Source organism: Mesoplodon densirostris, chromosome 3, assembly GCF_025265405.1.
Source record: "Mesoplodon densirostris isolate mMesDen1 chromosome 3, mMesDen1 primary haplotype, whole genome shotgun sequence".
In the NCBI taxonomy this organism is placed as follows: Eukaryota; Metazoa; Chordata; class Mammalia; order Artiodactyla; family Ziphiidae; genus Mesoplodon; species Mesoplodon densirostris.
The window spans coordinates 44552808-44580613 of NC_082663.1; the positions used below are offsets into that span (position 1 = coordinate 44552808).

Genomic DNA, 27806 nt, shown 5'->3' on the forward strand with positions numbered 1-27806 from the left:
ATGTGGCTGGTACCTATGCTTATGATTAGAGGAAAAATATAGATGCATGTACACTGAATGGTTGAGTCTAATGTTCACTGGGTTCTAAAATCTTGCAATGCTCTACAATGTCCCAAGGTTAATACAAATGGGAGCGCTGTTCATACCCTGATGACCTTCGCAGTAAACGTGTGCTCATGTCAGTGGGTGCAGGACTGTGTGGGCATGCACCTGTGTGTGCAGATATATTTTTTGTGGACCTGTGTGTGCTAAGGTGAAGGAGGCCAGGGTGAGAGCTGGTGGGTGGCCGTAGCAGGGTTTCATTCTTCAGTGCTGATCTACGGTACTTTATTTCTATCTTCCATCATCATCATCATCATCGATATCATCACCCTCATCATCACCACTAACACTCACTGAACATGGACAATTGACAGTGTTCAGTGCTTTCCACATATTTTCTCATTTACTTTTGCCTACTTACCTATGAGGTAAGTACTGTACTATTCCTACTTTCTAGAAAAGAAAGCTAGCCGAACCTTGACATGTTAACTTGCCCAAGATAATATGGTCTGTAAGATATGGAGCCAGATTCTTACTCAGGCAGTCTGACTCCTGTGCTGGCACTCCTGGCCACCCTTTACCTCAATCCAAAAACAGGATTTTAGGTGGTTTTCAGATACATATAGTAAAACAAGATCACAAGCGAAAAAACCAGGCAAAGAGAAAATGAGGGCAGGATAAAGAACACATAATTATGGTCCTATGTCTATGCCAGAGGTGAGACACAAATTGGGCTTTGAGTTTTCTAAATATGCAAAGAGAGAAACATGATCATAAGTCACAGTGTCCACATAGTGAAAATAAAAAATAATTTATCAGGAGAAGCACAGGAATTCCTCCTTTAGTAGACATTTTTCTTGTGGTTTTTCAGAAAAGATTTTTTTGGACACTGTAACAAAAAAAAAAATTTCCTGACAATCAGACAATAAGGAGTTTTGTATGGCTGTTTCTTATAAGGCCTCTCAGTGTAGACTGAGGGCTTAATGATAAAATGTGGCCATTAGAATAAATTCAACAGGGTCCACAGCAGTGGACTCCAGGAGCACAGCAGACCCACTGGGCAGATTACTTATCTTCACACATGCAGTAGACATGTGTGCCTTAGTTTTCTCGTCTATAAAATGGGGACAGAAATATAACCTATCACATAGAGGTGTGGTAAAGATTAGATGAGATAGTACATGGAAAGCACTAAGAACTTTGCTCAGAACATAATAAATAATCAGTGCTGTTTGTCATCATCATCCTTTTTGTAACTACAGACCTATATGCTTTAATGGTCAGACAAGCTGGCCTAAAGTTGTATCCACTTAGGAAAATTAAATAGTCAAACAGGTATGCATGGCCTAATGGAAGGTCACTCCCTTCTGCGTTATGATTTTAGGATTAGAAAGTGCCCATAAGACAGACCAAGATTTTTTTTTCTCAGAAAACGATTCTGAGTTCATGCAGACACACAAACAAATGGGCAACTGAAGTCCAACTTCTCTGGTGCGGTTAGTTTCGGCTTGAAGGATTTAATGCAGATGTTATCAAACTCTGCCACGGCCATAAAATTTCTCAGTAAAACAATGATAAAATATCTAATTTTAAGCAATGTAATTCCATAAGGAATCCTTTCAGTCGAGCTAGTTTTGAAATGTTCTCTAGGTAACAAAGCCAGTTGATTTGCTACATGGGTTGTGTCAAACTAAAGGTTGGCACTTACCATCTACCCCTACAAGGATTAAATCACAAGCTGCTGAGACTTCAACACCCCCTGAAAGGAGTTCAGGGTGGAGATCAGGAGTGAGGCACTCTGTGCTGTGGGAAAAACTGGCAGAACTGGCCTTCAGATAGTTAGATATTTTCAGGAGAAGATTTTATGAGCCCAATTCCTGCATCTCCTTATATCTAGAAAAGCACTAAAATCTTTCATGGTGACGTCTGCTCCTCGTGACCAGCAGGAACCTTCTGCAAAAACGTGCTTGACTGCACGTACTCCCGCTTCACTAAAATCACATATATACTGACCTTCCCCCCTACCCCTTTGCAGCAGTTTCTCAGAGCTATCTGAAATGCTCTCTCCTGGGCTATAAATCCTCATTTTGCCCCCAAAAAACTTAACTCACAACTCTCACGTTGTGCATTTTTTTTTTTCAGTCGACAGTTGTTAAGGTTTAACCCAATTCATTTTTGGAGAACATTTAACAGGTATGATAATTTTGATTTTGGAATATTTAATCTTAACCTTTGGGTTTTACTAGTTACAGCAGCTAGCATTACCATAACTAAAGCAGATTTTATCTTGCAGAATCAGCTAACTGTCCATTTAGGACAATAAAACTATATCATCAGCACACAGAGGATGTTTATTTTTCTGGTTTCAGCTCTTCCTAAGGTGGTGACTGGGTCATTTGGGACAATTTCAGGAGAAGGGGAAGCCACAGCTCTGTGTTATCTCGGTTATAGTGATCTAATGTAAATCCTAGAGAGTCTAGGGGCACTGCTGGGCATAATAAGAAATAGATTAATAAGTCCACGAAAGAGGAAGTACACTTAGTTTTTAATATATTATTGTAGTGATTTCAGATGATGAGCCTAATCTATTGACCAAATTGATCTTGAGTGTGATTTTGACTGCCAAGGCTTAGTTCACCCCTCAGGTGCAATGGTTTAATGGCAGAGCCAGGTTTTCACCAAAATTCTTGCCCCCCTTTCTTGGATTGGAGTCGTCACCAGGAGGTGGATTCTTGGTCAGGGACTATATTCCCCATCACTCATTATGGCCAAATGACTCATCCTTATTAATGGAATGTGAGCAGAAATGAATTGTGTCATTTACAGGCTGAGATTTTAAAGAAATAAGTGAGGCTTATCTAAGCTCCTCTTAGCCTATCTGCAGGCCGAACAAAAAGGATTCTGTGATGCTAGGAGATGATGAAGCCACAAGCTTGCATCCCAGAATTACCTGTGGAGGGGAGGCGCCCTGCCCCCATCCAGGAAACCTACACTGGACTAAACTTTTATTATGTTAAAATGCTGAAGCTTTGGGTTTTATTTGTTACAACAGCTATGATTACCATAACTAAAGCAGGTGTTCATTTTCCAGAATCAGGTAGATTTTGAAATGACTACTCTGAGTGAGGTAGGTAAAAATCATCTGAGTGGAGTAAATTGGGGCAGAATAGTCTTAAAAGGTACGTTTAAAATGTATTTTCTAAAGATTACTCTTGGGAAGACAGTATGATTTTGTGACTAAATATTTTTGTGGGTTGTCTAGAAAAGTCACTCTTTTTGCATCAAAAGGTAGTCATCTTTTTATGATGTCTACTGATTGTTAGCTCTGGGCTTGCTGTTTCTTCTCTAAACTTCCTTGTTTTGTTGGGCTTTGAGTAAATCCTAGTTTTCTATTATTCCTGGATACGATCCAATGATAATAAGAGGCAAGGCTTGGTTGGGAATAGTCTTGGAATTTCCCAAGTCCTTTAACTTTAGTGTAAACAGACTGAAATGAAGAAATCCTATTACCTCTCAACCTGGAAGGGGCCTTGGTCTCCTCAACCCCCCGCATGGCTTCAGTTTACTCCTGAACACAGGGTCTGAAGGAGGCAGCAGAATGCACCCACCGTGCTGCTGGCCTGCAGCCTAGCTCTGGGGAGTGTGAAGTTCCTGTCAGAGGCCTGCTCTGTCAGCAGAGGTTCAGGAAGTGCCTGGAACGGAACCTTGCTGATTCCACAGTGGGAAGTGTGCTGTCATCAAGCTGCCAGGAGGGGCTTTCGAAAGACTGGGGACCCAGGCCACTTGGATACAGAGGCCTGGGGTAGCTACACTTGGTCTGGGCGAAGCATTTTCCTTTGTTGCTCAATCGTCTTACAAAAAGGTGACCTCAATCATCCAACTATTTGAGGGCTTTCTTTGCATGGTCTCCAGCAGCACACACTTCTGGTTTTCCTTCTCACCCACTGGTCCCCCTGTTTCAGTCTCCTTTGCTGGGTCTTTGCCTCCTTCCAGCCCATAAATGTTGGCATGACTCTGGGTTCATACATTAACCTTCCCTCACCCTGTTTGGTTTCCATCACAGCACTCGTCACTATTTGAGATTATCCTATTTATTTGTTTACTAGTGTGCCACTTAACTCCTTCACTAGACAGTAAGCTCTGTGAGGTCAGAGACACTGTCTTGCTCACTGGGGAGCTCTAGGGCCTAGAGCGGTGGTTGGTCCATAATAAGCACTCAATATAGTTACTGAGTTAATAATTGACTGATTAATTGAATGAATGAATATAAGAAATTCAGATGATGACAAACAGCATTTCTTCTTAAATCAGAGACTAGGAGAAAAGGGTTTTATCCAAGTAAAATTGAGATTGAGACTAGAGTTGAGATTGTTCCAGGATATTTTGATTCACTGAGATGGGGTCCTGTCTGCTGCAAATACCAAAAAAAATGGATGGATTTTGTTTTTAGTTGCCACATGGATTGGATTAGATGACCTTCTAATCCAAGTTGGGTGCCTCCCAACTTGAGCGTCGTGTGAACCTGGCTACGTACCTCACATCGGGCTCAGCGGTGGCAGCGTGCAGTGGCAGACGGCCATTTTTATCAGGGATATTGTGCTTGGCACCATTTCTTAGTAGACTCACACAGCCCTCCAGCCAACCCTGGAAGAGCAAGAGCATCATTATATAACACAATCTCACATAACATAGTAACAGAGTCCAACAAACTTTCTCCAGTTTTCTTTCCCTTTCTTCTTTGGTTTGGCTAAAAACATGTTCTACTGGACCTGAAGTGGTTGGTTAAGGACCATAACTCCCATTTAGACAACAGAGGGCTGAAGGTCTTGAGGTGTGGATTCCTGAGTTTTCTGGGACCTTTACCCTGTAAGAAGCAGACTGATTCCTAGACTCTTCTGTGTCTGCCTCCCCATTTCTAGGGCCATTTGCTGGCATTCCACTTTTATACCCAGTTCCTAGAGCCAAATGTGGCATGTGATGGGGGTGATTAATCAGCTCTAGACCCTTATTCTATGGGCTTAGCTCCAAAATCATGCTCGTCAATGGTCTGACCTGGATGTCACTGTCCAATTCCAAAACTGGGATCCTACGTCATTCTTGAGTCCCAGCCTCCACTCTATGCCTCAGTTCATCTATATCTGATAAATGGTCCTTCGTCCTCTTTTCCAAGTTCTTTTTCTCGTAACCACAAAGATAATATCTTGCTTATTCTAGTCAGTCCCCTTCCTGATGCCTGGAATTCTAAACTAAGCCCTACTCCAATGGCTGGGACCCTGCCACCCTGTTGACTGATCTTTCTGATGCTGAATATGGGGCTATCACCAGCACCCTCTAAGGGCTCCCCATTGTTGTGTTTTATCCCCCTATGAATTCCCCAAGAAACTTCCTTTGAACTCTCTGTTGTCTACTAATTCACCAGATTGAGACCTGATATTGCCACATCTGATGCTTCTGCCTCCTTGGTTAGCACTTACAGCTGGGTCATTTCTCCACTGTCCCTCCTATTTCAAAGGGAAAATATAACTGCAGGCTAGTCTTCCCTTTCTGTTTGTTAATACTTTAAGTAACTGACCCACCCCTGCTGATAACTGAGTTTGGTCCACATGCCAAGAAGAACACCTCCTACATTCATCCAGAATCATTTGGGTTACTCACCTAATTAAAAGTAAACTTATAAGTAAATGAAGTATATAAGTATACTTATAAGTATATGAAGTATATGAGTATAATAATAACTTATGAGTAACTGAAGTTATTATTATGAAGAATAATATACTAAAGCTCTATTTTTTCCTGCCTTCTTCCATTCCTGTATAGTTAAGCCTCAAGATTACCCAGTAACAAGGGAAAGATTACTGAAGATTTTCCCATGCAGAACTGGAAGCAATAAAAATGTTACTAAATGGATGGAGGAGAAAAAAAGATAATCATCAGAAAAGACCTTTTGGTTCTGAAAAGTCTGCAAAAAAAAATCTTTCTACAAAAGCACATTAAAATTCATAGGTTCTAAAATTGAATATGGCTTTGTAGAACTGACCAATAATATCTGTCTTAAGTAGAAGCAAATAATTTTCAAAGTTTACTAATGTATTAAATCTGGTTTTAGTTCCTAATGCCCGTCATCAAGTTTTCTGATTAAAAGGGAAAAATATGGCCAGGAGACCCAAAAGAAAGGCATGCTGGACAAATTTCAGAGTTGCCAACTTTCTGAGTGGCCAAAGTTTTACAGTTTTGAAAAACAAATCTTCTGATGGGGAAGGGTTTGAAACATTTTTATCATTTTGCAACATTTCCTGGAACTATGTGTGTATGTGGTTTTTTCTCTTCAGAAGAGAAATCAGAAAACCAATGACTACATCTGAAACCCATGGTCACTAATCAGAACCAACAAATATGTTTTGGACCTACTATGTTCTGGGTGATTCTGCATGTGGTTCTCCTTCAACAGTGATAAACTTAGGGTATTATTTTTACTACATTTTATAAATGAGGAAAGAGGCGTAAGGAGGTGAAGAAATTTGCCTAGGATCACACGTCTATGGTAAGTTTATCTGTATGCTGAGCTTGAAGCTGTGACTGAGACAGTTTCTGAGTGCTCCCTTTGCCTAGTTCCTCTTTAATACTTGAATTCAAACATTGCCAGAGGGAGTGGTGGGCTTCGCTGTGTAATCACTAAGATACCACCTACTCTCACCTTCCCAGGGATCCTCAGGAGAGCCAGTGAGGGGCCCTGCTTTGGGCTGCCAGACAGAGGTGGGGTCAACAGTAAGAGGGTAATGCCCATGCTCTCATGCCAGCGTACTTCCCTATGCAGCTCCTTAGAATGTGTCCCTAGAAAGAGTTGTATGCAACGGTGGCACCTCGCTAGGCTCACTGTTCACTGTGATCTAGAGGAGAACTTCTTCCCAGTCCCTTAAGTGCTACCTAGCCCAAGAAATTTGAAATTTTGAATTTTAGAATTTTGAAAGAAGTGTAGCTTGGTTTCACTCTATTCTGTATGCTAGTGGCAGTTAAATTTAGAAATCATCTCTATTTCCTTCCTCCATCCCCTGATCCAAATTTTCTCTTTTCCTCATCTCAGACACCAAAAATCCCTACACCAAGAGCAGTTACTAGGGCATGTGTCAGAAGGGAGGAGGACCGGGAAGGCCATCATAAGTCTGTCTGAGACACTGGACTTCACCTAGTACTCACAGATCGGTGTGTTTCAAACTTGAATGGGCATAAAAATTGTTGGGGAGATTTGTTTAACGTGCAGGCACTTCTCTCTCCACCCATAACCCCTGTCCTGCTCCCAGAGTGTCAACCCACATTTGAAACAAGCACCCCAACACTTTGAAAAATTCTTCCCAGTTTCATGTGTGAGTCCTAGAGAAAGAGGGCATGCAAATAAGAAATGAAAGAGTAGTGTCTAAAAAAAATCTCTGTGAGGATTGGGCAATGCTTTATTGCAAGCAGGAAGGTGTGGTGTTTGGGGAAGGGAAGTGTTCTACTTGTCCAGGGCAGCTTCAGGACACCGTGGGTGAATCTACCACTGCCAATGGGCAGCAACAGCAAATGCAAGAAGCTGCATAGGCAGCAACAGTGGTTATGATGAAGATTTGCAGGAGCCACGTTGGAGAGGAGGGAGAATGATGACCTTTGTGTGGCACCAAGGAAGACTTGTTTGACGTGGACTCAAGATAGCCCTGGAGTCTCCCGAAAGGATTACAGGGAAGATTTGAGAGGAGAGAGGTTTGAAGATTTTCAGTAAGGCTTTACCAAGCTTGTGCTAATATTGGGAAATGCCAGACTGAAATCTCGTGTTGAGGACTGGCTCTATATAATTTTTAAGTTAGGCACTGATTGTGGGTTGAATCCTATGCTTGGTGTTGTCCCTTAAGAGACTGGTATTTCTCCCCTACTGCCTACCCAACACTCTTCCCAGTTCTCATTGTTCTCTACTTTGCTCATCCTTCAGTTTCTACTCAACTAATCCTACCCCAAAGAGGTTAACTGCAGCTTCAAGTGTTACCACCCACTGAGGGTATTAACAGAGGGCATTCTTAGAAGGAGTACCAAGTGTGTTGAGAAATGCCCCAAGGGAAATTCTGATGCAATTAAGATGGAAAAGAATATTTCTCTCATGGCAATATCACCTCTAACTTAGAGGATTGTTAGGAAGATCCAAAATGACTTAAATCCATGAAACCAACTCTAAGTCGTTATATAAATGTTGGACATAATTAAAGCAAAACTTTTAAGTTCTATTTCTGTTGGCCAGCTGCACAAATCCAAGAACACTCTTCTGCAAGTGGGGCCCCATAACAACACATTTAGTCCACCCCACTCTTTGACAGCCACCACAGACACAGTTGGTACCAGATAGGTTGCCAGGCATAGACTTGTTCGGCCATAAGCGTCCTGCATGTTAATATTGGCTCCCATCTTCAACAGCAGCTTCACTGTGTCCACTTGACGTCCAGAAACCGCATGCATTAAGGGTGTGCATCCTAGAACGAGACATTTCAACAGCTTTTAAGAATGTTTGACTTGTGACTTCTGACAATACTACAAAGCTACAGTAATCAAGACAGCATGGTACTGGCACAAAAACAGAAATATAGATCAGTGGAACAGGATAGAAAGTCCAGAGATAAACCCATGCACATATGGTCACCTTACCTTTGATAAAGAGGCAAGAATATACAATGGAGAAAAGACAGCCTCTTCAATAAGTGGTGCTGGGAAAACTGGACAGCTACATGTAAAAGAGTGAAATTAGAACACTTCTTAACACCATACACAAAAATAAACTCAAAATGGATTAAAGACCTAAATGTAAGGCCAGACACTATAAAACTCTTAGAGGAAAACATAGGAAGAACACTCTTTGACATAAATCACAGCAAGATCCTTTTTGACCCAACTCTTAGAGTAATGGAAATAAAAACAAAAATAAACAAATGGGACCTAATGAGACTTAAAAGATTTTGCACAGCAAAGGAAACCATAAACAAGATGAAAAGACAACCCTCAGAATGGGAGAAAATATTTGCAAATGAAGCAACTGACAAAGGATTAATCTTCAAGATTTACAAGCAGCTCATGCAACTCAATAACAAAACAAACCCAATCAAAAAATGGGCAGAAGACCTAAATAGACCTTTCTCCAAAGAAGATATACAGATTGCTAACAAACACATGAAAGAATGCTCAACAACATTAATCATTAGAGAAATGCAAATCAAAACTACAATGAGATATCACCTCACACCGGTCAGAATGGCCATCATCAAAAAATCTAGAAACAATGAATGCTGGAGAGGGTGTGGAGAAAAGGGAACCCTCTTGCACTGTTGGTGGGAATGTAAATTGATACAGCCACTATGGAGAACAGTTTGGAGGTTCCTTAAAAAACTAAAAATAGAACTATCATACGACCCAGCAATCCCACTACTGGGCATATACCCTGAGAAAACCATAATTCAAAAAGAGTCATGTACCACAATGTTCATTGCAGCACTATTTACAATAGCCAGGTCATGGAAGCAACCTAAGTGTCCATCGACAGATGAATGGATAAAGAAGATGTGGCACATATATACAATGGAATATTACTCAGCCATGAAAAGAAATGAAATTGAGTTATTTGTAGTGAGGTGGATGGACCTAGAGTCTGTCATACAGAATAAAGTAAGTCAGAAAGAGAAAAACAAATACCATATGCTAACACATATATATGGAAACTAAAAAAAAGAAGGGTTCTGATGAACCTAGGGGCAGGACAGGAATAAAGACACAGACGTAGAGAATGGATGTGAGGACACGGGGAAGGGGAAGGGTAAGCTGGGATGAAGTGAGAGAGTGGCATGGACATATATACACTACCAAATGTCAAACAGATAGCTAGTGGGAAGCAGCCGCATAGCACAGGGTGATCAGCTCGGTGCTTTGTGACCACCTAGAGGGGTGGAATAGGGAGGGTGGGAGGGAGATGGAAGAGGGAGGGGATATGGGGATATATGTATATGTACAGCTGATTCACTTTGTTATACAGCAGAAAGTAACACACCACTGTAAAGCAATTATACTCCAATAAAGATGTTTAAAAAATAAATATAACATGTTATGAAAAAAAATGTTTGACTTGTGAAATTTATGAGTAGACTTTATTTGCCTGTTCCTTTATTATGCTCTTTGCAGATGAACTACCCTCAACACAAACTCAGCTGTTGAGCTGAAGAGAGATGATGATTGTTGCTATATTTATATAAACAATGTATTTTTCACACCCTATTAAATCTTTTGTAATTTTGCTGTAATTGGTTGATTAAAACATTTTGTGCAGATGATAAAATTTGCTTATTACTACCTTGGGAATCAGCATAATTTGGGACATAACAGGCAGGTTTATCCTGACTTGGTTTGAACAATGCAGAATCTGGAAGTATCTTTGAAAAGCAATGCCAGCCAGGCAGACAGGTGCAGCACACATTTATTGGAGGTGGTAAGTGATATAGGGCAGTGATGGTAGCCTAGCCTTGGGTTGTACAAATTCTTGCTAAAAGGGGCCACTTTTACTGAAATACTTTTCTGTTTTTGGAATCAATACAGGCCACATTTGGTTTCGTGTGTTTTCTTCCTGAATAAAAACAGAGATGAAATTACACATTCTGATTAACTTCGCAGGGCTGTTGGAACAAGCCATGCTGGTGAGGCAGAATCCAGGTAGGTGCTTCACACTCCTTCAGGTGAAGAAACCAATGTCAGACATATCCCTTTCCCAGCTGAGACTTGTTTAGATGTCTTTTGATTGGAGATTCATGTAGCGGTTATAATTCTTCTCCAGATGAACTGCAAACTATGACCTCAGTGATCCCTGAGAATGGATAAATTCCAGGACTACTGTTCTTATTGAAAGACTGCAGCCAGCAACCCAGTTTCTCTCCAAATTTCTCCCTTCTAATATTCTTCCAGGCGTCTGTACTGGGTAAAAGCAGCAATGAACTGCTCTGTCTTAAATAGTGGCAAAATGTCTCTCTCTCTCTCCCCTCCTCTTTCTTCTCTTCCCTCTTTCCCTCTCCCTCTTTTCCCTTATTTCCCTCCCTCCCTCCCCCTTCCTCCCTCCCTCTCTCCCTCCCTCCCTCCCCCTTCCTCCCTCCCTCTCTCCCTCCCTCCCTCCCTTCCTTCCTTCCCTCCCTCCCTCCTTCCCTCCCTTCCTCTTTATTTATTTATTTTTTGCTTATGGGTGTTGAATTGCTCCAGCACCATTTGTTGAAGAGGCTTTCTTCCACTAAATTACATTTGCACCTTTGTCAAGTATCAGTTGAGCATATTTGTGTGAGTCTGAGTTCTCTGTTCTTTCCCATTGATCTATATGTCTATCCGTCAGCCCATACTACATAGGCTTGATTTCTGTAGCTATATAGTGAGTCTTGAAATTGGGTACACTGATTCTCTTCCACTTTATTCTTCTTTTTCAAAATTGTTTTAACTATCTTAGTTTCTTTGCTTTCTATATAAATTTTAGATAGTCTTGTCTATATCCACAAAAAAAAATCTTGCTGGAGTCTGAAAGAAACTGCATTAAACCTGTATAAGAATTTGGGGAGCACTGCATGTTTACTATATTGAATCTTCTAATCCATGAACATGGTATGTCTCTCCATTTATTTAGATCTTTGATTTCTTTCATCAGCATTTTATAGTTTACAGTATACAAGTCTTGTATGTATTTTGTTTTATTCACACCGAAATATTCTTTATTGAGTGATTTTACTTGGTATTGTGGTTTTAATTTTGGGGTCCATGTGTTCATTTCTAATATATAGATATAAATTTATTTTTGTGTATTGATCTTGTGTCCTGTGACCTTGCTCAACTCACTAGTTGCAGGAGTTTTGGTAGGTTCCTTAGGATATTCTATGTAGACAATCAAGCTGTGCAAAAAAATGAACAGTTTTATTTTTCTTTTTCAATATGTATGCTTTTCATTTTTTACCTCCTTTTCTTGCCTTTTTGCACTGGCTAAGTACTATGCTGAATATGAGAGACAGAGGGCATTTTTGCTTTGTTGCCCATCTTAGGGGCAAAGCATTCAGTCTTTCACCAGTAAGTAAAATGTTAGCTCTAGAGTTTTTTTGTAGATACCCTTTATCAAATTGAGGAAGTTCCCCTCTATTCCTATTTTCTGAGAGTTTTAAATCATGAATGTGTGCTAAGTTTTGTCAAATGCTTTTTCTGCATCCATTGATATGATCATGTGATTTTTCTTCTGTAGCTGGTTAATATGATGGATTACATAGATTGAGTTTCAAGTATTGAAACAGACTTATATTCCTAGAACAAACCACACTTGGTCATGGTATATAATTAATTTTATATATTACTAAATTCTATTTGCTGATATTTTGCTAAGGATGTCTGTCTGTATCCGTATTCATGTGGAGTATTGGTCTGTAGGTTTATTTTTTGTATCATCTTTGTCACATTTTGATATCAGAGTAATACTAGCTTCATAATCATAACCAGGAAAAGTTTCCTCCTCTTATCTTTTCTGGAAGAGATTATGCAGAGTTGATATGAATTTTATTTAAAAGTTTGTAGAAGTTTCCAGTGGAATCATCTAGGCCTGATGATGTCTTTTTGTGAGAATTTTTAAATTATGAATTTAAGTTCCTGAATAGTTATAGGACTATTCAAATAATGTTTCCTATTGGATGAACTGTGGTAGTTTATCTTTTTTGAGGAATTGATCCATTTCATCTAAATACTCAAATTATGTGTGCAGAGTGGCTTGTTGTATTTTCTTATTATCTGCAGGGTCATTCCTGATAGTGATAATTTGTGTCTTCTTACATTTTCTTTTTGTCATTATTGCTAGAGGTTTGTCAATTTTATTGATCTTTTCAAAGAATTAGGCCTCTCACTGCTGTGGCCTCTCCCGTTGCGGAGCACAGGCTCCGGACACACAGGCCCCGCGGCCATGGCTCGCGGGCCCAGCCGCTCCGCGGCACGTGGGATCCTCCGGGATCGGGGCACGAACCCGTGTCCCCTGCATCGGCAGGCGGACTCTCAACCACTGCGCCACCAGGGAGGCCCTATTACTTCTTTCTTTTCATTTGCTTTGGGCTTATTTTACTCCACTTTTTCTAGGTTCTTGAGGTGAGAACTTAGATTATGACCAATACTTTTCCTCTTTTCTAATGTATTTAGTGCCATAAATTTCCCTCTTAGCATTGCTTTAGCTAGGTGCCACATATTTTGATATGTTGTATCTTTGTTTCCATTCATAATCAGTTAGTACAAGCCAGGATTGAAAGCAATCAGTCTGACTCTTGTATTTATCACACAAGTGGTGTTTAACCTTTGACTCTTCTCATTCCCAACTTCTAACCCCAAGGCAGATGTACAAGTAATTCTGCTTTAAAAAACGAACAAACAAAAAACTACCATGGATAAATTAGGGAGCACCCACACACTTTACAAAACATTTTATTGTCATGATAAGGGAATCCCAAGCTCCTCTTGGGACAGGTCAACTGGTTAAAAATCATTAATGACTTCCTAGAAATACTAGGATAGAGAAACCAATGCTAAATCCTTTGTTATAGTTCCATAGGTCCTTGAGGCTGCCACTTCTTCTTCTTCTCCTCCCCCTTTTTCTTCTCCTCCTGGTTCTTCTTTGTCTTCATCTTCATTTTTTAACCCCGTTTTCTTTCAGTTGTTCAGATTTGTTTCATTTCTATTGTTCTATTTTCAAGTTCATTGATCCTTTCCTCTGCTTCCTCATTCTGCTGCTGAGCTTAGCCATAGAGTTTTTAATTGTAATTATTGTATTTTTAAGTTTAAAAATTTTCCATTTGGTTCTTTATATCTGTATTTCTTTGCTGAGCCTTTCTATTTTTTCATTTGTTTCGAGCATATTTGTAATTGCTCATTGAAGCATTTTTTTCACGGCTACTTGAAGATCTTTGCCAGATAATTCTAACATCTGTCATCTCAGTGTTGGCATCTATTGATTGTCTTTTTCCATTCAGTTTGAGGTCTTACTGATACTTGGTATGTCAAGTGATTTTCTACCGAAACTTGGACATTTGGGGTATTGAATTATAAGCTGCCTAAATCTTACTTAAATCCTCTATTTTAGCTGGTTTTCTCTGATACTGCTCCAAAGGGTAAGTGAAGGGGGGTGTGCCACTTCATTATTGCCAGGTGGGATTAGAAGTCTAAGTCCCCTACTTAGTCTTCATTGACATCTAAGGGAGAAGACTCTTCATTACTGCATTGTGGTGAGAGTCCTAATTCTCAAGAAGGATTCCTCTGACACTGCCTCAGCAGTGGGGATATGGAGACTTCATTACTATGTGAAGGTGGAGGCCCAGGCTCCACGCTTGGTCTTTGCTGGAATGAGTGGGGTTGGGGTCATAGTTTTTTGTTTTTTGTTTTTTTGGTGGTAGTGTTTGATGGAGTAGACTCATTATTGTCTAAAAGTTTTCTGTCTTGTTATGCAGTCCCTTTTTTGTTCTTTGGCTAGAGAGAAGGCTTTTGTTGGGGGCTTTTTTGACCTCTGTCCACTGGCATTCCTATGTTGTCAGCTTCTTCAGCTCCAAGTCTGGGAAGTATGAGGCAAAAAGGAAGCCCAGGAAACTCACCACTATGTCATTCCTTGGGTCCCATGGTCCTAGCTAGTCTGTCATTTTCTCTCCACCTTCCAGAGTGTTCTTATGTTTATGCTATATACAATGTCCAGGAGTTTTAGCTGTATTTAGCAGAAGGAATAAAGCAAAAACTACTTCTACTCCATCTTCCCAGAAGCAGAAGCCCTTGCTCTCTGGCTTTAATAGCCGCACTTTCCCAACATCTACTGCTACCAAAAATAGCCTCCTCTTTTCATACCCATTTTCTAACTTCAACTAATTGGCCTATCTACTTTAGTCACTCATACAAAGAAGTTGAAGACAAACTCAAACCAAACAACTTCATGAGAAGAGGTGATGTAAAAGAATTTGAAGATTTGTGTCCATGACTCTCATTAAATAAAATACTGAGGAACCTGCACACGGCTACAGGCAGGTTATTCCTTGACCCTCCAGTATCAAAGTAGCTTGTCAAATATAATTTTATTAACATTGTTCACCTCTGGAGGCCATCTCTAAAAGGATAAATCAGAACATTCTGCAGGATTCAAAATGCATAAATAGCTCACCTTCACTGTCACAGCATTCTAGGATGGAAGGGTCTTCCCGAATCACAGCAGTCAAAGCATTGACATCTCCATTAGATGCTGCCTGATAAACCATGGTCAGGTCAACTTCTTCAGATGAATCACCTTCATGAATCAAACAGAGACAAACTTACTGTGTGGAGATAATTCACTGAAAGAATAACAACACCCAAAGCATCACCCACACAAGTGATTCATAAAAATCTCTCTGGTGAATCCAGGCAGAAGGCTGAGTCATCCTGATCACATGCACCTTACCACTTGTGAAGAAAGGTGGCCCACTGTGGGCTGTGTTGTAACATCACCATATATTGGGAAGGAGCCTGAGGGATTAGGTGTCCTCTGAGATTTAATGATTCTCTCCAAGTATTTGGACTACTTGAAATCAGTGAGACCAGATTGGGAAGTGGAGCCCTTATCTTGGTTCCGGGTTTCCTTTTTGATCTGAAATATGTTACTTTCCCTTTCAATGACTCAGTTTACCCACCTTTGAAGGAGATATTATGTTCCTTATTCTCTGTTCTCTAGTTGGACTCTCTACCCTTTTCCTCTTGCTCTGAACCCTGAAGGCTAACCTTGATGACCACATCACCCAGGCCCCCTGGCCCTCAGTGTCCATGGGAGGCACTGGTAGGAGAGTGGTGAGGAGAAGAGAGATGCGGCATTTCCTCCTGCTTTCCCCTAGTTCAGGGTCTAGCAGTAGCTCTCCCACCAGGAGGGTCCTCCTCCCCAGAACCAGCCCTCACTGGGCTCCCTGTGGTAACAAACATTGTCCTTTCAACCCTGCCTCATCTCTGTATGTAGTCCCTTCACAGAAGCCCTTCATCTGAACCATCTGAGGTTTCATGACATGGTGTTCCCAGAAGAAACAGCTGTATGCAAGTCCTTTGAATTTGGTAGCCACCTGAATCATACCTTTGTGCATGACTGAACCAACTAATAGTATTATCAAAGGTGACAAGAGAACTGTGGGTCAAGTGACCCCAGGGTAGTAATGGAAGGGCTGGGAGACAAGTTTTGTTTACAGAAACACCCCTTGTGAGGTGCTGGGCTGAGCCCCTCTACTTAATTTCTCCCACACATGGCCATGGTTCAGGGAAAATACATGTGTACAAGAAAAGTTTTTAAAATTGCGTTTTTCTACTAGTGTAGGCATTATGCTAGAGATACTTTACAGTTCTAATTGATCTTTAGTTGGCAGTGGTCCTAACCCTTTGGTTGGGAAGGATTGGGCTTTGTTTTTCAGTCCCAGTATTTCTGGGAAGTCACCAATGACTTTTTAACCAGTTGAACTGTCCCAGGAGAAGCTTGTCATTAAAAATGATTCACTTACAACAACAAACTCCGTTGTAAAGTGAGTAGCTGCTCGTTAATTTATCCATGATAGGTTTGTTACTGTAGCTGTTGCTTTTAAAGCCTTCTCACCTTTACATTTGTCTGAGGGCTGGAAGTGAGCAGTGAGGGATGTGAAAGGCAGATGCCACTTCTGCGTGAGTGTAAGGATCCTGGAGCCATACCACTGGGGTTCAATTCCTAGTTTGTACTAACTAGCTGTGTAAATTTGGGCCAGTTACCCTCTCTGGGCCTTAGTTTCCTTGTCTTTAAAATGGAGATGATGATGATGACAACCATGCATCTCATAAGGTTGCTGTGAGGCGTAAATGAGTTAATATTTAATCCTATGTGCTCTTAGGACAGGGTATAGTGTGTAGTAAATGCTATATATACTTTGGTACTACTACTGTTACCTTTTTTTTTTTCTGATAGTGTGCAAATTTAGAGAGCATTTGAAATCTGGGACATGTGGAGAAAAAGGTCTCTCTGATGATGGCTAGCTAAAAGATCCATAGATTGTATAGAACATTCACTCTCTATTAGAAACTCCCCCAGGAGTCTATAGACATTTTGTGAATATTGCTCACAATGTCTTTGGACACAAGAAATAGGGCCCAGACCCAAGCACAAAGGTGGGCCTAGTATCTGGTTGTATGACCACATCCATAGATGCTGGTGATGTCACCTCAGAAGTACTGAAGTGAGGTACTGAGGTATGCTGTGGTACGAGGTATGCTGAGGTACAAGGTATGCTGTGTTTATAGCCTGTTTATATCTTATACAATGTGTTCATATAACATATATAAACGTGTTTATAACCTGTTCATCACTGAATGCAATAAAATCTGTAAGGCACATTCATCAGACTGTAGAGTACATACAGCTGAGAGAAACAAGGAATGCATTGCCTGATAGAATTAGAATTCCAAACAACTTGCCAGAAGGATTCTAATAACATTGTATTTAATAGGGATAAACATTTAGTCTGTGAAATACCCAGTTGAACTAAGTGAAGGGCGGTTGAACCTGTAGTTTTTGTTCCTCAATATCCCCTCACCCTGCTGGTGACCTTAACCTGATTATTCTCTAGGGACCACTTCCTCTCCACTTTCAGCACAGGGGGTTGACTACATTCCTGCTCAGGGCCAGAACATGTGACCTAGAACTAGCCATTCGGCACCAGCATTATCGTGGCCACAGATACTGGTTCAGGGATGTGCCTCAATCAGAGCCCATAAAAGGCAATGATATTTTGGATATTTTGGGGTTGCTGGGAACAAGTTTTGTTCTACCACCCATGAAACTGGGAGTTATGGGGGGTGCATCTTATGGGTGGAGAGCTTATGAATGAAGACAACAGAAGAAGAGCAGAGCTGGGCTAAGAGAAAGAAATAATTGAGACCTGATGACATCATTTTAATTTCTGAATCAAGCCATACCTTAAGCCAGCACCATTTCTGGAACATTTACATGTCCCAATAAATTTCTTTTTTTGCTTAAGTCAGTCTGCATAGATTTTATGTGTTTGTTTTTCTTTTTAATCACTGCAAGAGTTCTAACTAACAGAAGGTTTTAGTGGTGGCACACTAAAAAAGCATTTAGGGATTTAGTTGGGCAATTAACACGATAGGAATTAACAGTGTGACAGTAAACTAGTAGATCTCTGGCTGCAGTGATAATAGTCTAGTAATGAGACTGAGGGAGATAATAGGCTTTTTCCATTTTTTTTAACACTAAAGAGGCTTTTAATTATGTAGTATTATCTCTAAGTACAAAGACTTTCCCAATCACGTCACTTAGAGATCATTTTATCCACTGCTCTATTTGGCTGCCAGTCTCTTGTTTCTCTCCTCAGCAATGGTAAGGCGGACACCCTTTCCATGAGGAGGAGAGATCCATGGTTTGTTGCCTTTGCCAATAGCGAAGATGTTGGAGAGCCGGGTGGCAAAGCTATTGCCATTGGCATCTTTCACGTGAACTACATCAAAAGAACCAGGATGTCTCTCCTGGTTAGTGATCACATCAATTCTTCCCAGGTTAGCACCTCCAGTCACCATGCACAGGTCACCAGTGTCAAATTTGATGAAATCAGTAATCTTGCCAGTCTCCAAATCAATCTGAATGGTGTCATTCACCTTGATGAGGGGATCAGGGTAGCGGATGGTGCGAGCATCATGGGTTACCAGATGAGGGATTCCTTTTGTCCCCACAAAGATCTTTCTCACTTTGCATAACTTATACTTGGCCTCCTCAGGTGTAATATGATTAAGAGCAAAGCGACCCTTGGTGTCACAGACTGTCTCTCCAGTCTTGTCAATGCTGATGACATCCATAATACCAGCAGGGTAGGTTATATCAGCGCGGACCTTGCTATCAATCTTAATGAAACACTGCATGCAGATCTTCTTTACTTCATCTCCTGTCAGGGCATATTTAAGTCTGTTCCTTAGGAAAATAATTAGGGGGAGACATTCCCTCAGCTTGTGGGGACTGGTAGATGGACGAGGAGCAAACATACCAGTCAGTTTATCCAGCATCCAATGCTTTGGAGCTGCTACGCGCTTCAGGTGCTTCTTGGGACCATGAACCATGGCTGTGCTAGGCACGGAAAGAGCTTTTTTTCTATTCTTAACTGGTCAGTGTCATGTTGAGGTCTATGGCCCATGGATTAAATGGGCTATAGGTAGCTGGAGAACATTCCGAGGAGAGTGACCAGAGTATGACTGGACTTCATGTCACCTGATGAACAGTGGAAGGAAACAGATCTGTTTACTCTGTGAAGATTACTCTGTGTGGTCATGATGGTTGCCTTTGGATATTTGAAGAGGTTTGTTTTGTTTTGTTTTTTAAATTAAAAAAACCGTGGTAAATATACATAACATATGCCATTTTAACCATATTTAAGTGTAGAGTTCAGTGGCTTGATGTACATTCACATTGTTGTGCAACCATCACCACTATTCATCTCCAGAACTCTTTTCAGCTTCTAAAACTCAAACTCTGTATCCTTTAGACAAAAAACTCCCCATTCCTCCCTCCCCTCCATCTCCTGGAAACCACCATTCCATTTTCTGTCTCTATGAATTTGACCACTCTAGATATCTCATTTAAGTGGAATCAATAGTATTTGTCCTTTCGTTACTGGCTTATTTCACTTAGCATAATGTCCTCGAGATTCACCCACATTGTAGTATGTGTCAGAATTTCCTTCTTTTTAAAGGTTGAATGATAATCTGTTGTACGTATGTACCACATTTTGTTTATTCATTCATCTACTGGTGGACACTTGGGTTGTTTCCACCTTTTGGCTATTGTGACTAATGCTGCTGCAAACATCAGTATACAAATAACTCTTTCAGACTCTTTCGAGTATATACTTAGAAGTGAAATTGCTGGATCACATGATAATTCTATTTTTAATTTTTTAAGGAACCACTGTACTGTTTTCCAATGTGGCTGCAACATTTTATATTCTCACCAACAATGCACAAGGGTTCCAATTTCCCCATGTCCTTACCAACACTTTTATTTCCTGTTTTTGCTTCTTGTGTTTGTTTGTTGTAATAATAGCTAGGCTAATGGGTGTGAAGTGATATCTTATGGTCTTGATTTGCATTTCCCTATGATTAGTGATGCTGAGCATCTTTTCATGTGCTTTTTGGCCATCTGTATATCTTCTTTGGAGAAATGTCTAAGTCCTTTGCCCATTTTTAACTGGGGTTGTTTGTTTTTCTGTTAAGTGGTAGAAATTCTTTATATATTCTGGATATTAACTCTATATTAGATATATAATTTGTATACATTTTCTCCCATTCTGTTGCCTTATTGCTCTGTTGATAGTATTGATGTATAAAAGCATTTAACTTTGATGGAGTTCAATTTGTCTACCTTCTGTTGTCTGTGCTTTTGACATCACATCTAAGAAATTACAGTAAGTCCCCTACATATGAACAAGTTTTGTTCTGAGAGTGTGTTTGTAAGTCCAACAAAATGAGCCTAGGTACCCAACAAACACAATTGGCTATATGGTACTGTACTGTAATAGGTTTACAGTACTTTTCACACAAATAATACATAAAAAACAAACAAAAAATAATGAAAACATTTTTAATCTTACTGTACAGTACCTTGAAAAGTACAGTAGTACCAGCTACATCACCACTGCTTTTATGCTTGCTTCCAGACATCCTGGGCTTGCAATAAGGATGCTGTACTACTGAACTTTATACAGTACCGTATGGTACACAAAAGCACAACCACTTGTAGAGGATGCACACACGTGACAATGTGAGCCAGGCATGTGAACTAACTTACGTGATTGGACATGCAAACTCACATTTGCATTTTTGTAAGTTTGCAACTTGAAGGTTCGTATGTAGGGGACTTACTCTATTGACAAATTCAATGTCATGAAGCTTTCCCCCTATGTTTTCTTCTAAGAGTTTTATAGTTTTAGGTCTTATGATTAGATTGTTGATCCATTTTGAGTTATTTTTTGTAGATGGTGTTAAGGTAAGGGTCTGACTTCATCATTTTGCATGTGGCTGTCCAGTTGTTTCTGCACTATTGCTGAAAAGACAATTCTTCCCCCATTGAATGGTCTTGGCACCCTTGTTGGCTCCTCAGTTGACCCCTAAGTTGACCATAGATATATGAGGTTATTTCTAGACTCCCAGTTCTATTCCATGGAGCTATATGTTTGTCTTTATGCCAGTACTACACTGTTTTGATTGCTGTAGCTTTGTAGTATGGTTTGAAATCAGGAAGTGTGAGACCTCCAACTTTGTTCTTCTTTTGTAAGATTTTTCTTGGCTATCTCGGTCCCTTGAAATTCCATATGAATTTTAGGATGGATTTTTATATTTCTGCAAAAACATCATTGGGATTTTGTTAGGGATTGCATCAAATCTGTAAATCTCTTTGGGTAGTAGTGACATCTTAACAATATTGTCTTTCAATCCATGAAACACAAGACATCTTTCCATTTATTGGTGTCTAATTTCTTTCAACAATATAGTTTTCAGTGTATAAGTCTTTTGCCTTCTTGGTTAATTTTATTCCTAAGTATTTTATTCTTTTTGATGCTACTGTAAACAGGATTATTTTTCAAAGAGCTTTTAGTCAAGTTTATGGTTAAACTTTTATGTGAAATTCCAGCAGTTAGAAATAGCAGTGGGTGAGAATGACAGAAGAGTATTTTAATGGTCAGAGAACTGTAAAAATATCCTAGGTCTCCTCAAGAGGTAGTGAACTTTCTGTAATTAAAGATGTCAATCTTGGGACTTCCCTGGTGGTCCAGTGGTTAAGACTTTGCCTTCCAATTCAGGGGTTGTGGGTTCGATCCCTGGTCAGGGTGCCAAGATCCCACATGCCTCGCGGCCATAAAAACAAAACATAAAACAGAAGCACTATTGTAACAAATTCAATAAAGACTTTAAAAATAGTCCACCTCAAAAAAAAATCTTAAAAAAAAAATAAGATGTCAGTCTTGGCTAGGTGGTCACCAAGGGAGTGTGTTGCAGAAGGAATTCAGACACAGAGTGAAGCACAAGGTATGGGGAAGGGAAGATGTGTGAGGCAAAACAGAATGTATTTCAGGGTTTCTTCTAACCCTAAGATACCATACTAAACTACAGAGTGATTAGGAAATAGGAAATGAAGGAGCTTCCATAGACGCTGTATAGAAACAGTCAATTTAAATTGTAGTCAATGCAAATAATTAGGCCTAAGATAGTACAAAGAATTTCTGTAGAAATGATGAAGGGTGAAGTAGAAGTAACAAGAATGAGGAGAAGGATAACTGATGGTCCTGGGGGAATCTAAAATAGAGGCAAGAAAATTTTTTTTCTATCAAAGGTCACAAAATCATTTAAGGTATGCAGAAGATCTACATAAACAAACAATATATAAATTCTTTCTTCTCTCCTTCCTTCTTTACTTATCCATCTCACTATCTATTATCTGTCTATTTTTTTGTCTACCTATCCATCTATCTGGTAGCATCTATCTACCATCTATTTATCATCTATTTATCTTTCTTTCCATTCAGCTTTAGAGGAGGAGCATGGTTTGAATGGCTTTTGCCTAACTGTGTGAAAATTAAACAGATAGACTTAAATATGGATGCATAAAGAAAAATTCTAAAATTCACCAAGGGAGAGAGACTGAAAGTAGAGAGAATGGAAAACAGACATAAAGGAAACAGGAAGAAAGAAGCATGTGAACAGATGCAGATTATATTTTATAAAAAGTTATCTATGTATACATGAAAAATATAAAAGACAAGAAGATGATGCATCAAACATCAATAGAGATAAGTTTTAGATATTATTCAGTACTTTCTATATTTCCCAATTCTCTACAACGAATTTATAATCATTATATCATTTATAATCATCAAAATAGGGCTTCCCTGGTGGCGCAGTGGTTGAGAGTCCGCCTGCCGATGCAGGGGAAACAGGTTCGTGCCCCGGTCTGGGAAGATCCCACATGCCGCGGAGCGGCTGGGCCCGTGAGCCATGGCCGCTGAGCCTGGGCGTCCGGAGCTTGTGCTCTGCAATGGGAGAGGCCACAACAGTGAGAGGCCCACATACCGCAAAAAAATAATAATAATAATAATATAATCATCAAAATAAATCACGTTTTAAGTGGTGAGAGAGGAGTGTGTGTTACTAGCTTTACATTAATGTGTTACTACTAGAAGGGTAGACAGAGCCTTGTGTGTCTGTAATAGAGAAAACAAGTCCTTGATATTTGACAAAGTGCTGAAAAAGGAAAAACATACATATATTTAAAAAATTCTGACCTTTATAAATACCCTAGATTTTTTTAAAAACAGGTACATGTTTTAAATTTTTATTAATTTTTACCTAAAATTGGAAGGATAGGCTTTTTGGAAATCATCTGTTTCCCTCATTTTTCATGGTTAGAAACCTTGTAAACAGTTTTCTGGATGTGTCATAAATTATCAACTTAATTCCAAGGGCCCAACTTTTTAATAGTAGGATTGCAGAAATATGACAGGCTGCTAGAAATGTTTTAGATTAGAGGACCTTCTTCAAAGCTTCTCAAATTTTACACAAATATGGGTTCCTTCACATAGTGATTCTGTCTCTGGGTTATTGCAGAGTTCCTTGGGAAAACCCTTGACTGCATCAATTACTGGGCCTACTTTGTTGAAATTACCCAGAGGTCAGCTTGGCATTTGTTCTGCTTAAGTTGAGACCGTTTCGTGGAACAGCCAGGTCAATGTAAGGATAGATTGGGTACTGCAGTTTCAAGAGTCCAGGCCAGAGGGTCTTGGGAGGATTTCTTTGGTTCATTCTATTCTGAGAATCCTTGGGTGGCTGAATGCAGCCTAGAGTCACTAGTGAAGTCTGAATTCATTTTTGGGCAACTACAGAAGATTCCACAGATATTTCTTAGATTGTTTTTTGGAGTGGAACTGATTGCATCTGAAGAACTGAAATTTATTCATTCATCCAGTTACTTAACATCTACCATGGGCTAGTGAAATTGCAGGTACAAACGTTGTAGAGTCTCTCTGTTCCTAAGAAAAACATGCCCTAATGGGAAAGGAAGTGTGTAATTTATGATTGAGATATACCAGGGATGTTATGGCAGGACAGGAGGAAGAATGATTTATGCAAATAGTTTCCTGGGCATCCTCCTAATCCAGATCACTCTATCCTCCCTCAGGATTATCTTGGGTGCTTTGGGAACAGTAAAGAAATTGTGTTTTGGGAGCTGCCTGGAATGATCTATCCATAAGGTGGGGAGGTCTTTTCACTTTTAGGGAAGATGCCAGGCCTTCACTGCACCCTGATGGCTCCATGTAACAATATTGCCACCCACTGGTGATAAAGAGTCTCTCTGGGCCTTGACCTGGGCCCTGAGCCAGGATGGTGCCAGTTCTGCTGGACAGAATTAAAAGCCAGTTTGGGGGCTTCCCTGGTGGCGCACTGGTTAAGAATCTGCCTACCAATGCAGGGGACACGGGTTCGAGCCCTGGTCCGGGAAGATCCCACGTGCCGCGGAGCAACTAAGCCCGTGCGCCACAACTACTGAGCCTGCGCTCTAGAGCCCACGAGCCACAACTACTGAAGCCCGTGTGCCGCAACTACTGAAGCCCGCACGCCTAGAGCCTGTGCTCTGCAACAAGAGAAGCCACCGCAATGAGAAGCCCGCGCACCGCAACAAAGAGTAGCCCCCGCTCACTGCAACTAGAGAAAGCCCGCGTGCAGCAGCGAAGACCCAATGCAGCCAAAAATTAAATAAATAAATAAAATTTTTAAAAAAGCCAGTTTGGAACACTCTGGCCATGTAGGAACAAGTTTAAGGTCATTGATACAGTTGGCTGGCATTGAAAGCAAATTAGTGTCATGTGACTCATCATATACATCATATGATACACAGCATGCATACATGCAAGCAATATAGAAAAACAGTAAGAGCCCAGCCTCCAGAGTGTGAATCCTAGCACTGCCAATTTCCTGATAGCTGTGTGATCTTGGGCAAATTACTTAACCTCTTTATTCTCATTCCTCTCTTGTCAAATGGGTAAGAATAGTATTTACATTACAGGGTTGTTCTGAGAGCTAAATGAGTTCATCCACATAAAGTGCAATGCCTGGCACAAAGTATTCAAAGTATGTCAACAATAATATATTATCACCATTACTACGCTGACATAGATAGGAACCTCTGTCTTCTTTCCCCTTAAAGAGACCCTCTGCCTTGCTCAGCAGGCTGTAGAGATTTTGTGAGCTGAAACATTTTGCTATTTCTCGCGTTTTCTCCTACAGTCCCTCAGGGTGTACTGGCTGAGGCTTTAAGAGTATTTTATAAAGTGCCAGTCATATGGGAGGAGGAAAAGGAGTTTCTTTCTAACATTTTTCTTTTTTTTTTTTTTTTTTTGCGGTATGCGGGCCTCTCACTGTTGTGGCCTCCCCCGTTGCGGAGCACAGGCTCCGGACGCGCAGGCTCCGGACGCACAGGCTCAGCGGCCATGGCTCACGGGCCCAGCCGCTCCGCGGCATATGGGATCCTCCCAGACCGGGGCACGAACCCGTATCCCCTGCATCGGCAGGCGGACTCTCAACCACTTGCGCCACCAGGGAGGCCCCTTTCTAACATTTTAAAGAGAAAAATAGCTGCAAGCTTTCTGCATGTGCCAGCTGAGAACAAATACTCAAAGCAACCTTCATGCCGTGGGAGTGGAAAAGAAGGGATTTCATTCTGTGGGGACGAAGTCTTGCAACTATATTATCTCAAGGGTAAGTATCTGGCCACAATCAGACCTTTCTTCATAACCAAACTTGTGATGCAACACATGCCGTATTTCTTTGAATCTCAGCGTCACTGTGTTGTTCCTCGGGGTGACTCCTCTGGCCTGTGAATGCCATTCCATGGCTCGCATCTCTGCTGGACATGGGGTGGGGGATAGTGCTGGGAAATGGAATTTGTTGTTCTAAGAAACATGTCTGCGTTAAACTTCAGTGATGATGCCTCGCTACAGTGCATTTTCATAAAATGAACTTTCATTTTAATGCTACTAATTCTTTTTTTTTTTTTTTTTCTTTTTTTCTTTTTGCGGTATGCGGGCCTCTCACTGTTGTGGCCTCTCCCGTTGCGGAGCACAGGCTCCGGATGCGCAGGCCCAGAGGCCATGGCTCACGGGCCCAGCCGCTCCGCGGCATATGGGATCCTCCCAGACCGGGGCACGAACCCGTATCCCCTGCATCGGCAGGCGGACTCTCAACCACTGCGCCACCAGGGAGGCCCGCTACTAATTCTTAAAAAGAACTCAATCTTCAATGCATAGGACCTTTAGTATGTGTGCAATAAATGGACTGACTGATTGATGTAGTATTCATGTTCAATAGCTTTCTCACTCATTGGAAATGAGTGGTGAAGATAGGTGAAGAAGCGGGGTTTGTTTTCTTGTGGAAATCTCCTTGATGTTAAAAATATTGTGTCAAGAAGTTCTTTGGTAAGTAGGCAAGTATAAATCTTAAATGATTTTACAAAGGACTATGCTAGCCTAGCCAGTCTTTGGAAATTAAAAAGTAAGCCAAGTGTTATTTTGAACACTGTTCCTTTGATCTTCCTTACTTTCTTCTTGATCAAATGCATGACACCACCCACCTCTTTCACTTTTAAGAAATGGGAAGTGTTCACGTCAGGAATTTGCCATTTTAACTGGGGACTCTGGAAGGAGAGGAATAGGTGAAGAAGCGGGGTTTGTTTAGTTTGCAGAAGAGCAGACTTAGTTGGACATGACAGCTGTTGGAAAAGCTGGAAGAGAGTTTAGGATTGTTTTCTGTAGATCCAGAGGGAAGAACTAGTATTGGTGGGTAGAAATTAAAATAATTAAGATTTTTAATAACTAGAGCCATTCAGAACTAGAAGGGATTATATTGTGAGCTGTGTGCTCCTCATTACTACCCATGTCTAAGCAGGTTCTGATCAAGCATATCTTGGGATGCTCTTGAGGAGATGTCTATATTGAGTAGAAGGTTGACCTCTAAGGTTCCTTCTGTGATTAATATTCTATGTGTCTTTCTCATATCTGTGTAGAACCAAGTAATGAATCACCTATTGTTGATGAACAATGACTGTTGTGCTGAAAAGGTTTTGGAGAAGTGGGTTTTCCTTGAGTCCTTTGAAAGGTATCCTTCCTAGTGGCCCTCCACTGTGGCCACTTGTAAAACTGCCCCAAGTGCCTTGATCACCTAAAAATAGTTTAAGAAAACAAATGCAATTTGGGTGGCTTGTCCAAGTGTCAGAGATTGAACCAATCTGTCTCTCTGTAGTCCTTTAGATTTGCACCTCTCCTTTTGTAGTCATCCTGTCAGCTGGGCTTCCACGGCTGTCTTCATTGTCTTGACTGTGTTTTCTCCCTCTTCATGACTGTCTCATGGGTTCCTTAAGGTAACTGAAATGGAATCCCTTCTTACTATATTGGAGTTGTTGCTTTATAAAAGGTACAGAATAAAACCCAACCTGGTGAATAATCACCCTTCATATGACCCCACTAGAATTTTGGCAGTATGGCTTTGCTTTTTTTGCAGAAAAAAAAAACCTTGAACATGAGATAGAAGTTAGAGTAGTGTTGGATACATTGTAGATACTTGATAAATATGTCTATTGATTTAATTAGCATATTGTTTTCCAACTGGCAAATTGAAGAGTACATATATGAAAGGAAGTCTCATTCTTT

At 40.5% G+C, this 27806-nt stretch overlaps 2 protein-coding genes across 2 annotated transcripts in view; both read right to left on the minus strand.

The window, feature by feature from the left end:
• The window catches only part of ANKRD55 (ankyrin repeat domain 55), a 96652-nt gene that overhangs the window by 48684 nt on the left and 20162 nt on the right, over nucleotides 1-27806 (minus strand). Inside the window, exons 2-4 of the mRNA XM_060091703.1 lie at nucleotides 15233-15355; nucleotides 8404-8534; nucleotides 4577-4686 (exon numbers count right to left, since the gene is read on the minus strand). Coding sequence (XP_059947686.1) covers nucleotides 4577-4686; nucleotides 8404-8534; nucleotides 15233-15355 — 364 coding nt within the window. The remainder of the gene's footprint in view (nucleotides 1-4576; nucleotides 4687-8403; nucleotides 8535-15232; nucleotides 15356-27806) is intronic.
• On the minus strand, nucleotides 18406-19178 carry LOC132485211 (small ribosomal subunit protein eS4, X isoform-like). Its single transcript, XM_060091702.1, has one exon. It carries the CDS (start codon nucleotides 19174-19176, stop codon nucleotides 18406-18408), a length of 771 nt encoding a protein of 256 aa, XP_059947685.1. The 5' UTR covers nucleotides 19177-19178.